The sequence below is a fragment of the Mycteria americana genome, chromosome 7, assembly GCF_035582795.1.
Source record: "Mycteria americana isolate JAX WOST 10 ecotype Jacksonville Zoo and Gardens chromosome 7, USCA_MyAme_1.0, whole genome shotgun sequence".
Classification (NCBI taxonomy): Eukaryota; Metazoa; Chordata; class Aves; order Ciconiiformes; family Ciconiidae; genus Mycteria; species Mycteria americana.
In genome coordinates, this window is record NC_134371.1 from 21288026 (window position 1) to 21300948 (window position 12923).

Below are 12923 nucleotides of genomic sequence, written 5' to 3' on the forward strand. Positions count from 1 at the left end.
AGACATGAATATTTAGGAAAGATGCATACTTACGTTGGTAGTTGCACATAAAGCAGGCCTGTGCTGCAATCATCCACTCAGCTCTAGTCTCACAAAAGATAGCAATGTTAGTCTTTGGTTGCTGACCCAGTACTGCTAAGCCGTTTCCAAAATTAACAGCTTTAATGTATACATCTTCATATGAAAGCCAGGTGTACTTGCCAAGGATGACCTAATAAGAATAATAAATTCAATTTATAAAATGAAAATCCTTAACACGTGTCCTACTACATCTTTATCCACGTGAAGAAACCACAGATGTCTGAAGTAAAAGTTGCTTAAATTCTAAAAGCAGTTTATTCAAGATAACGAATAATATTCTTGCCAAAAACTACAGGGACTGTGGATGTTCCAACACAAATACTGCAATATCTCCACGCATGTAATCACCTCAGTTTCTGTTTTCGCATTAGGAAAGCAAACGATTCCCACCGTATTTCGTAGCTCCAGAAGACCTCCAAAAGGCCATGGTTATCTGACCCATATGCTTTTAGATTTTTTTTTCAAAGGTTTGTTTTATTTTAAATAAAGGGCGACAAGCACTAGCTAGTACAATACATACTCTATATTTGCTTTCTTGGATATTTGGGCTACGATTCTCCTACACAAATATGATACTCAGGTGTTTGTTCTTAAAAAAACAAAAACAAAAAAACAAAAAAAACCCCACACCCACCAAACAGGGAAACCGGAATCAAGAAAGCAGTATAACAATGGGTCAGAAATTGTGAAATCCCTCTCCCTTTGCTCCGAAACAAATGTCGGGGGAAGATGAGTAATCTTTTTGCCCTTTTTTACTGCTAAACAAAAGTGGGACAGAAGACTGGACTGGACATTACTGGCAAATCTCAGTACTGAAAAGTCATGTGGAAAAAGTTAAGCAATCTCACTTTTCTTCTATATAGGAAAGCTGGTGCACAGAAAATTGGATCTGAATTTACAGTTCACTATCTGTCATAGATTTCTACGTGTGCACTTGCACCTTACAGTACTATTTTCTCACCAAGTGATAGGTTATTTCTTTGATGATATCCTAGAAATTTTCATATACAGATATAGTACAAAGAAGATGTTTTGCACTGAAAAGCCAGACTCAAATTCTTATACCTTACCTGTCTAGTTATACAAGCACCTTGACAATTTTGAAAACTAATTTTTATTAGTCAAGTATTTCGGACATTTCCTTTGGCTACACAGCATTAGTAATAAATGTTAGCAAACAATTAAAAAAAAAAGCTAGAAAAGCAAACTTCTGCCTCCTCCCTCCATTCTGTTTTTCAGATTTTATTTATCACCTTTAACTAAATTTCAAACTTGTGGGCTGTAAAATCTAAAAACTTTTTGGCATGTGACTACATTTCTAATGAGTCTGTATTTCCACATCCACTTCCTTAATAAAATTAATTTGAACATCTCTCTCAAACTCTAATAGAAAAATAAAGTCTAATAGATTTCTTTTATCAAAACACTTTTTCAAACTGCTGAAGTTTACTACTGGATAACTGAGTTGTACCTACTACAGCCTTGCTGCATGTTGCTCATTAATCTACTTGTTCAGCAGGAGAAACCCTTCTTAACTCAGGACAGGTATATGTGCAGCTGCTTGGAAATTTCACAAATGTTTTCATGGGAAAATATCATTTAACAAAACCAAAAAACAATACTTGCCAACAATAGCAATACTTAGCAATTTCACCAGAAAAATAAACATTTCTCACACAAATATCTGCTCAGGTTTTCCTGTTATATTTACAGAAACTCAGCTTCATTGGCAAATAGGCTGTTATAGAGCCAAAAACCTTACTGGAGAAGAAAGATCACACTGAATTTCTCTGCTGTACCTGGTGAGAGAATCACAGCAGAATTGCTGGCTGACCACAGCGACAGCACTGCGGGGCAGAGGGCTCACACGCTACCTGTGCCCAAAGGTATGGCCCCCCAAGGAGAAAGACCTGGGAGTTCCTTTCTGTTTCGACACACCAAGATATTTCTGGTATAGAAAACTTTTACTCCTTCCAAAGAAAATATTGCACCTCTTCCTGTCCATCCAAGTTTCAGTAATTTGGAATTTTAATTCCAATTTGGGACATTTTTCCCCCAAATGCAGTATTTTTGGCAAACTTGGAAATTCTTGACAAGCTTATGACATAAGCTTATGACATACGCTTATGACATATTAATATACTGTCTCTGTCCGTATGTCCCTTTCTTCTGCACTTCCCTATATGCTTCTTTTTCAGGACACAGAGTAGGTTATGGTTTCTCTCATCCTTCCTTATGTTTGAGTATGTCTCCAAATCCACCTTCCCTTCTTGGCCCTTCTCTCAGTAGCTTTCGCTAATATTTTCCAATGTACAGTTTCTACTGTAAACAGCTGTTAAGACTGATGTTACATGCCATCATCTTTTAAACGTTCAGACATGTTTAATTTTACAACTTTCAGAATTTATTTCTGCTAGATAGTTACTTACACATGTAAAGAAAGTAACTGTCCAAGAGTTTGTAGGAAAAGGACCCAAGAAGTCAAGATTATTGATAATTGATTAAACTGACACATAAAACCAAACACTAAATCAGAAGAGACAGCACCTCTGAATGTTTACTTTGAAATACTACATTAAATAGAAAAATACTGCCCTCTAGTGCACCAGCTTTTAAACATACTTAAAGTGCAAGTTATTAAAAATATTTATTTAGTGCATTGGAAAATATTATTAAATATCAGTAGTATATTAATATTTGGAAATCCAGCAAAGTAGAGAGACTAAATACTTGCTGCACAGTGAACATTTCTTTAATCTGGATTTTCGGGCAACCACATTCAAATTTTTAGTGTGAAGGTGTCAAAATATTCTACACGTGCCTGCAGATTTTTTGAGAGTCATTAAACCACCCGACCTCAGTTACCTTTCAAGGTCTTCCTAAAAGTAGCTTATAAGGCTTGAAGAACCTTGACTACAATATGGAAACCAGTGATCACAACTTAAATACGTTTCCTTGTTGAAAGTATATTAAAAATAATACAAAGGAGGTTACTTGAAATGCCCATTTTTAGCCTTTTTCACATGAAAACATGGATTGCAGCCGAACACTTCTGAAAAAAGTTCAACCCCACCCTAAAATATTATTTATGTAGCACCCTATGTTTTTCATCATCATAAGCTACTCTTTTACTGCTCAATGAGTTGGCATGGCAAGAACCTTCCTGCAACTTCACAATAAGTTTCAGTATCAGCTATAATGAGTAACGTTCTGAATTCCCAAGTGCTTGCCCATGTGCTTCCTGTTTCACGTAAGTCTCACAGGCTTTAGATGCATCCATCACCTTCCCCTACCAAAATCGTGTTTACTTTTCCCCACTGTCTTATTTATTATGTTTCCATTAATTCTGTTCTTGGTTACAAACCCTTTTTAAAACAGAACAAAACAAACCAACAACCTCCAAACCAACCAACCAAACACCACCCCCCACCCCCAAAAAACAACAAAAGAACACACACAAAGCAAAATCCACATACCAACATATATAAAAGCAAGCACATGACAGTATAACCTATAACTAAGATGACATAAAATAATCAACAGCAGAATAAAGTTTATCTTTTGGGCATCATAAAATTTAAGCTCTGCTTAAATCAATTTATTTTTCCAATTAATTACATCTTAATCTCTGAAGTATTTTCAACATTATTTTATCCTGATTTAAACACATATTTGATGAAATTAGTATTAGGTATGCTCTCCAATCCATGTATTAAAGGACACTACAGAAGGCAACAGAAAAACTAACTGCATATGAAATATTATAAAATACAACAAAGTGAGCAGAAGCAAGTATTTGTATTTTATTAACATCCATGAATTTCTGCTACTTTGGCAACTACACAGGAATAAATCAATCTTTTGAACAATATAACATCATAAAAAAATCAAGAAATTACAGATCATCTGGGATATCATTGTTCTCGGAATAAATTAATGTAGTATCTGATCTTAAAGATGTTAAACATCTAGCTTTAAATAATTTTAGCTAGAAGAGTGAGCATGCTTAGTTCTCCTAAGAATCAGAAGCTTAATATTTTACTTTGAGATATATATTTACCCCATTAATGAATCATTAATTAGGCTAATCTAGCCCATTGCAATTTGCACAGACACACATCTTCTAACAGGTAATGCAATTCAGTACACAGACCCATGGTCTACGATCAGATCTGCCCCTGACTTGCAGATGACCTCAGAAAAATGCAGTGATTCCCATCACTGTGTTCAATTTCTGAAAGGGAAAAAATAATTAACAAGTTTTGCAACTCCTGTAAGGTATAGAAATTATATGCATTATATGTGAGAATTAAAATTGTCATGCACCTTTTCGAAAAGTTGCACCAAATAAACCTCAACAAGTTGCCTTTACTAAAGGGAACCAGGCAATAAAAAGATGCATGTTATGAAAGACAAAAATCAAAGGAAAAGAACCCTGATATTTAGAATCAACAAAGTATCTTGTGAAATTTTCCTATTTTCTTCACTTGCTAAAACATGTTATGAGGTATTAAGAAACACTGTATTCCTCGATGAAAAAAACAGTTTAGAAGTAGATTTATGTGATAATGCCGCAACCTGGAACAAAATATCACAAGGGCAAGTATGGCAATCAACCATAATGAACTGTTGTGTCAAGCTTAGACAAAATTACCTAACTTAGGTAATTTCTAAGTCTAAATACTTAGAAACAAGTAATTCAAAGTAGGTCAACACCAACATTCTTCAGCTTTCCAATATTCAGAACACTTTGCTTGCATAATGGAAAAGGCTAAAACTCCTAAGTTCTTAAGCCTTACATTACTAAGTATGTTTAAAATACAGAGCAGAGATCATGAGCAGCCAAAATTCTGATTTGTGCTCAGAAGCCCACTTCGTACAACATGAACTTTCTGTTTCTTTATAGGGCAATGAGGCAGGAAAACGTGCATCAAGAAAGATTATTCGTACCCATTTCTCCTAGCATTTCCTTCATACTGAAAAATTAACTCCATAGCTGGGAGGAAGTTCCACTAACAATTAAAGTTTCTATAAAGACTTTAACAGAACTAAACTTTGCCATGTATTGCGATATTAACCAAATTCTGCTTTAGACATTATATTCCTATATCAGAATTAAAGCTAGCAGTATTTAAGGAACCCTTTATTATATGAAGAGATAAATTTTTCTTCTGCAGGAAAATTAACCTTAACTAAAAATTGTCTTTATAGCGTGTAATTAACAACTTTAATACAGAACTGCAGACTTTTAACACATATCCACATATATACATGTACCCTGTTAATGTTATCTTGACTTGCTTCTTCAGGCAAAACCGCATTTTTAAATGCCTCTGAACAAACACAAAGCAGCAACTGACAATACAAGCCTGAACTTAAAAGACTATAAAAAGTCAGTCCCTTGAAACAACACAGGTTTATATTGAAATTACATCTCACACACACACCATGATTACAGATTAGCAGAGAAGTAGTTCACCTCAAAGGAGCCTGAAAGAGAGAGAAGGAAAAAAGAAAAAAAAAGACTCTTCCAAGTGAAGTCTGTGCAATCCTTTTCCAAACAAAAATTTCAGTTAAACCCTGAATTCACAGGGCAAAACAGTAAATCCTTAAGTTACAATTAAGTTTAATGGAAAGGCACATCTGAGTATAGGCATCTAGTGATTTTTCTATATCTGATTATAGTTCAAAATAACACAAAAGGAGACTTTTTTTTCCTTTAAAGCCAGTTACATCACCAGCTTCATATTAAAAACAAATACCTAAAACACATTTGTGTTTTTTCTTTGGCTCAAACCATAAAAAAGGATATCTACTCAAGAATGCAAAAAGAAGGTTCAGATTTGTTTTAAATGCTGAGTAATGAAAGGTTAGGAATTAGATAATTTAACTCTTTTCACGACTACTTAATCTAAGTAGAGAAATTTTTTCCCCCCTGATTTGCTTTACTGGACTACAAGTGTTGCAAGAGAAAGTAAACACACTTTGAAAAAATTCTTGAAGGCAGATTGCAAAAAGACTTACCTTTTTAAAAACTTTTCCTGATGGCTGGATTTCATCTTCCTCTTTTAGGATTTCACGTGTTCCCAAGAGTTTGTTGTCCTTAAATTTAGTTTTAGCGTATTTAAAAACTTTGTCGAGTGTATCACACCCAGGATATAAAACTGAAGCTAAGCAATGTAGACTGTTAACAGATCTGTACGCGCCCCCAGGCTTGTTATTCACAGGTTTAGCTTTAACCTGCTTGGCTTTTGCTATAGCCTGCCTTGATCCTGAAAATATGTACCATGGAATGTACGTTACAAAGGAGTACACCAAGATTATAAAGTTTATAAACTGTAGAAGAACGGGGTTGATGTTATGCTTCAACTTCATTTTGGCTGCTTGCAAAGGTTACAAGGACGAGTTCGGAAACATGGATCAATTAGGGATCCAAAAAGATCTGAAAAGAGACAAGAAAATTTTAGTGGTAAACTCTATAGCTGTTGGCAAGGGGGTTATTTTCAAATATATTACTGCAATCCATATCAAAGTAGGTCTTTTTATGCAGAAATTAGGCTAAAAGTCTTAACCCCTAACACAAACGAAACAAGGTACCAATACATGAGGAAAAATTCTTCCATTCCCATTTAACAGACTTCAGTACTTACTGATATTTTTATTTCTTTGGACACTACAGAACACACACACAGAACCTACGGAATTCAGGACCTGGGTTTTTAATTAAATGACATGTGAATGGCATGTATTTATCTGAAAATGTTATATGATTATACAATTTCAGAAATTCTCTCCAACCACATCAGAATACTTACATGCGTATCTTCACTAGCAATCTTTATGACCTTTGACTGTAAATCATCAACCTCCATACAAGCCCTAAGAACACAAGTAATGCCACCACTCTGTACGTGGGAACCCTGATCACTAAGTTTGTTGAAATGCTTTCCAAATGATACACAGACTGGGACACCTATGTAAGAGAAGGAAACTGTAACCTTCCTCCATGAAGGCCCTGTATGCAATAGAACTTTTCTGGTTCTTTTATTCCTAGGGATTTTCCATCAGTCCTACGATTTCAGCCTCAGTACCAGTATGCAATGGGCACACCTGTCATATAAATAAATATGACAATAAGTTAACTAATATTTGGTAAATACTGGAAAATGGCTTAGAAATATCCCCAAAATCCTAGCAACAGCACTATGAAGAGATGTGTAACTTTATCCAGGGTCTCTAATGTTGCCAGGATATTCACTTTGACTTCTTCTAAAGCATCATTTATCATATCTAAAGAACACAATGGTAAAACTTTCTAATGTATTCTACGGTGGAAGCAAGAAATTATGCCATCTATCTAAAAAGATTAAAAAAATCAACAGAAATATTAAAATCATTATGGACAACACAGATACTTGTCGTAATGGCTGAAGATGAATTTCTGCAACGGTGAATGAGCCACCAGTTATAAAAATCAGTGGTTTGTGCATAAAAGCAAAATGAACTATAAATACACTTCACTCACTTAACTCTTCAAATGTATTGATACAACTGTATTAAAAGCAATACCATAAATCAAGCAACTAATAATGATGTGTACACAAGATGCACAACTTTGATAATTCTTTCTAAATTAAGTAGATTTTCATTCATAAGATACAGTGCCAATACCATATTATTCTTTGCTGATGTCTTACATTCATTGACTCTTTGAAAAGCCTAATGAAAAGAAATTTTAGTTGAAAAAGTAATGTTTAAATCATAAGATCCTTCAGTAGTAATGGAAAGAAACCTTGCTTCATGAATCTTAGATTTGTAGGTCCTTTTGGGAACAGATCAATCCAGTATCCTTCATTTGCAGGGTAAGATTAATTCCATATTTCCCTAAACCATACAATTTCTTAAATCCCCAAGCAAAACTATTTCACCATCAACTTCTTCTCTAACAAGCTGCTGTCACCTCATCGTTAACACTGCATCGTTACAAGCAGTTTGAAGGAACCAAGCAACATCAGGGTCTATTCTGCAAAGCACCCAGAGACACGTATTCAAATAAAGAACAGGAGCTCTTCCTAGTAGGGACTTACTGAATCAAGCAGCAGAGGGGGAAAGGAATTTAAAACAAAGAGAGAGAAGTGTATATATTTTCATTTTCAGATCAAAGGCAAAAAAGTTATGACAAATAAAAAAAAAATTAAATAGGCTAAAGGGCAAATTCAGTAATCGTTTGAAGAGACTTATGTTCTTAGGCTGTCACTGAAGGATACTTAATGGAAATAATCGTATGCCAGCCAATAAGCTACTGCAGTCCAGAAAAATTATGCTGTTGTTGACAGCAGCATAGAACATGATGTTTTAAAGCTGAATCCAGAGTTCACACAACAAAAGTTTACCCATTTTTCAAAAAGTTATACATTGTACTATAATTTTGTTTGGCCCAATTCAGGGGGGACACACTTTTTTTTCCCTCCTTATAAAGCTGGAGAACTTCTCTGTGCCTACAAAGCAGAAACAGAATTTAATCAAACACTGTTACAAGCAAAAATGAAGGCAACTGATTTAATACCTTTTGGAAAATGGTTCTCTAAAGAAATTCCCTGTCTGACAAACAACTGAGCCTGTTGAAAAATATTCTCTCTGGGTTTCATAACTTTCCTTGGTTAGAGAGGCACTGAGCCCCTCCAGAATAGCAGCTTCCCATTTGATTTTGCAGTTATCCCAACAGCTTTAATCCTACCTCAGAAGTAGAGAGGAACCTTTTCCACCATTTCTAAAATAACCACACCAAGGTCTCAAGTCAAGCTCTCTCTTCTAAGGCTTACCTGAAGACTTGCACATAACCCTCAAACCTGGAAATGTTTGCTTTGAATTGCAAATCATAAATTGTGCTATGCCCACCATTTCATAAAGGCTGCATCGCAAGAAAGGGTCTAAGGAACATTCCAACAGGACAGACTAAGGGGAAATATTTTGGAATGTCACCCTGGTTCAGAAAAGTTAAGTGCCCAGCTCTAGAACTCTATTCTGATGTACATCTTTTACCCTGACTAAATTGCTAATTATTTCAGTTTCTCCTTCAGTAAAGTGAGGCTGCTACAAGTCATCTATTTCAAACAGTTTCTTTTAAAAATTAACATTTACAAAAGTATTTTTTCACTTAAAATGCAATTTTTTAAGGATAAAAAAGTATCTTTTGCAAATGCAGTTTCTTGCCTTAAAGGCCAAATAAGACTTCATTTTAATTTCTTTAAAATCTTATAATCAGGAGATAGCAAACTTTAGCAAGAGAGAGTGCTCCTGTGCCAGTCTCTAACAATTTGGCAATTGATTTCAGACTGTGATATTTACAGAGCATCTATACTTGTAACTAATTGTAATCATAATTACAATTGTAATTACCATTGTAATTGGGAGCGGGAAAAGCGCAGTCCCTTTCTGAACAAGCAAGAAAAATATATTCTAGTATTCTCATTAGAAGGATAAGTTCCAATATCTTTGTAGGGTGATGGTTCTAAAGAGAGCTGAGCCACGACACAAAGGAAGTTTCTTGGTGGCAGCGTAAAGGCTCCACCTCTTTCCTTGTATAACTGAAGAACACAAGATGCATTTTAACTCATCATTTCATTTATTTGTTTGCTATGTTGCTGAAAATAAAAATTCCAGGTAAACAAACGAGATGCATTGTTTCAGTTTAAAATGCCTTCATCCAACAGATTTACCATTGCTATTCCCAGCAGAAGAACATCGAAATCACCTAAATGGACCACTAAGCATCCAATTAAAAAAAAAATTTTTATGACAATGTAGAAGCAAAACTTAACCCTAACTTGAGACTGGAGTGCTAGCAGTAGGACAATTATCTTTTTCTTTTACTGCAAGCAAAACCAATGCAGCTGAACATGACAGTACATTTTTGTTTGTTTTGTTTTTTTAATAAAAGGTCATTTAACCTCCCCAAAAAACCTGTTTTAATGACTTTGTAAAAGAAAAAGATTGTTTTCATTAAGATACAATGTTTGTATATGCATTTTTCTCTATAACAATTGCTATTTTGAACCTTTAATGTATGGTATTTTAAAAACTCGAAAATACATAATTAATAAGCAATTTGCAGAACTAATCTGAAAATGAAAATTTTTTAGGGAAATTCTCAAGGTGATATAAAATTTGAAAGGCTTGAAAGGGATGCACTGTTTGCTGTCTAATGTTCTGCCTTTAAAAAGCACCAAACAAAAAAACCACCTCTGAAAGATCTAGTGAAATACTATACTGGGGCTTTAAGATTTCATTGAAATACAATCTGTGGTCACCTCGTTAATTTTGAAAGTATATGACTGCTTTTGACCATAAAAAGAGGGTAAGTAAACCCAACATTTTGGGGCAGGGAATGGAAAGCAGAGGACAAAGGATCCTAAGCAGTTTTAGTAAGTATTAGACAGACACTGCAAGAAAGTCCACTGCCTTTACAATACCAGAATTTTGTTCTTAGGTAACTCCTGCTTAATCACTGACAAATAAAAATACATGACACGTGAAAATATCTTGAACTTAGTGGTTCTGTCTGTGGATTAGCTGTAAACACTCAGGTTCTTATAGAACATGGATCCATTCTGGTTTCACGTAATCCTGTTGCCGTTTTTGAGGAATCAGTGTTCAAAACCTGACTAGTGATACAGGGAAGACTGGCAGATTAAATCCTGGAGGAAAGAGCTGCTAATTTATGCAAGAATACAACATATAGAAAAACTGTGCAAGTGAATGTTTCTGCACACACACAATAGCTGTTCAGTTTATATGTAATTCTGTTTCATTAAGTAGTCACCAAATGGGAAAGGGTAAGACCACAAGTAAAAAGTTATATACTTTTTTCAACAGCAAAAAGAAGAAGCAACCAGCATACTCATTCATGAGTCTGGAGAAGTAAACCAGCTGTTTTCAGAACTGATCCTGCTTAATACATAATCAGTGATTTGGCCTGATATACTACTTATACTAATACTGTTATACCCTTTAGTTTTAGAAGAAAACTTTTGTTAAATGAGGGAAAAAAAAAATCCTTAAAGGAATGCATTTACTAATTGACCTGCTTATAATAATTACACTACAACAAAAGCATGAATTAACAAGAAAAAGAAACCTTATGCAACTTCTCATCATGGCAGGTGCAGGTACAACAGCTGATACAAGATGTTGCCGTCTCAGTTTACTCAACAGGAGCTGTCACAGGCAACTGCGTGAAATCTAAAAATGGAAAATCCCCATTAAATATGGCAATTATAAAACACATCCTCCATTCTTTCACTTGTCTTTTATAATAAATAAATAAAACCTTTTGCTCATCTAATGCTGCACTGTATCACCTCGGAGAGTCTAGGCCCACTACATCGGCCCACTACATCTAAGTGAAATTAAAGCCAACCATAACACACAACATAGTCATGGTTCGTACTCAAGTCCAGTATAATCAAGGTGGCTGGAAGAGCATTAGTTAAATTCAGCAGCTCTTGCTACTTCCCTCCCTGACAAACTCTAACTCCCCAGTGTCTTTCAGTGTAACACTGGTTCTACCATTTGGGGTGGAAAAAATGTACCTATCTTGTATATCTATCTATGCAGAGACTACATTTCAGCCCGAGTATGAATATTCCTGGACGCTTTATAAAAAGACTACATAAAATAGTGATCATTACATTTATTGACTTTGCTCTACTATACATCAAGGTTTTATTTATTGTTCTTTGCAGAAAGTCATCTTACTTAAAAAACCTGTGCCAGCAATTCACATATAAAATATGCAGCAAATGTGAACATTTCATACCTATTACCTGTCTTCAAACATTATTACTTACACACCTATTCAGTCCTTACGCAGATAATCTTTTCCAGAAAACAGTTTCCGTGGATTGACTATTTGCTGCTTGAGTAAAGTACCCAGGGTGCTCATTGCCCCATTTCTTGACTTCCATGATTTCACACATACTAATTAAACAAAACCAAACTCAAACCCAGAGATTCCAAGATACAGTTGCAAAAAAACATTTCCGTCAACAACTTATAGTCACAGGAACACACATTAGATTTCTCTTACCAGCGAATCTTGCAAAAAGAAACTGATTTGTTAACATTCACAGAAAGGATAAAGAGGTTATTTACAGGGTTAGGCTTTATTGGACAAAATAACTGAGTATCTTCATGTATTGCCTGATATCTTCATTATAAAAACTAACAATCCAAGTACTCAAGACAATAGAACAAAGCCCGTAATATAGAATTTTTACTGTCTCAGAAATTAGCCTCTACTAGTTTACATTTGGACTTAAAAAGCAACATTAACAACCCTAAGGAAACAGGTTTTTTACTACATCTGGAATTTGCTATTGGAGCTGCCAATGGAAACATTTCTTTGCTAGCATTCAGCAAGTGAGCTTTTCTTTTACAAAAAAAAAATTACTATTATTCATTTATGAAGTCATGTACTCATCTATATAAAAGTAGAAAAGAAAACCAAATGTACACAGCAACAGCCTATGCTTCACAAGGAAACTCCCTTGACTATGAAGCGAGGTAGAGCCTGAGGTAATGAACAGTACTGAGGATAAAATCCTAAATGTATAACCATCTAAGTGGAAGATCTGTTTTGAAATATGGATTTATGGCATAGTTATATTTGAAAACAGATATTCCTCACAGCTACAGTAGAAGTGTTTTCACACATTTCTTAAAACGGAGAAGACGGAAATCCCAGCAAGCCCTAGAAAATGGCAGAAATGATGCTTTGGTCCCCAGAGAAGAGTTGGTGCTCAGCACTTTTTCCTGAATTTGAAGCAACTGCAGAGTGAGCA

At 34.9% G+C, this 12923-nt stretch overlaps 1 protein-coding gene across 10 annotated transcripts in view; it reads right to left on the reverse strand.

Annotated features, from left to right (window-relative positions):
- Window positions 1-12923, reverse strand: part of ACSL3 (acyl-CoA synthetase long chain family member 3) — a 52178-nt gene that overhangs the window by 25135 nt on the left and 14120 nt on the right. For 8 of the 10 annotated variants that reach the window (XM_075507362.1, XM_075507357.1, XM_075507359.1 and 5 more), the window contains 3 exons: window positions 11219-11322; window positions 6106-6523; window positions 34-211 (listed from right to left, as the gene is read on the reverse strand). In XM_075507362.1, coding sequence (XP_075363477.1) covers window positions 34-211; window positions 6106-6456 — 529 coding nt within the window. In that variant the 5' untranslated portion in view covers window positions 6457-6523; window positions 11219-11322. The remainder of the gene's footprint in view (window positions 1-33; window positions 212-6105; window positions 6524-11218; window positions 11323-12923) is intronic. The other 2 variants (XM_075507361.1, XM_075507360.1) reach the window with 1 other exon arrangement.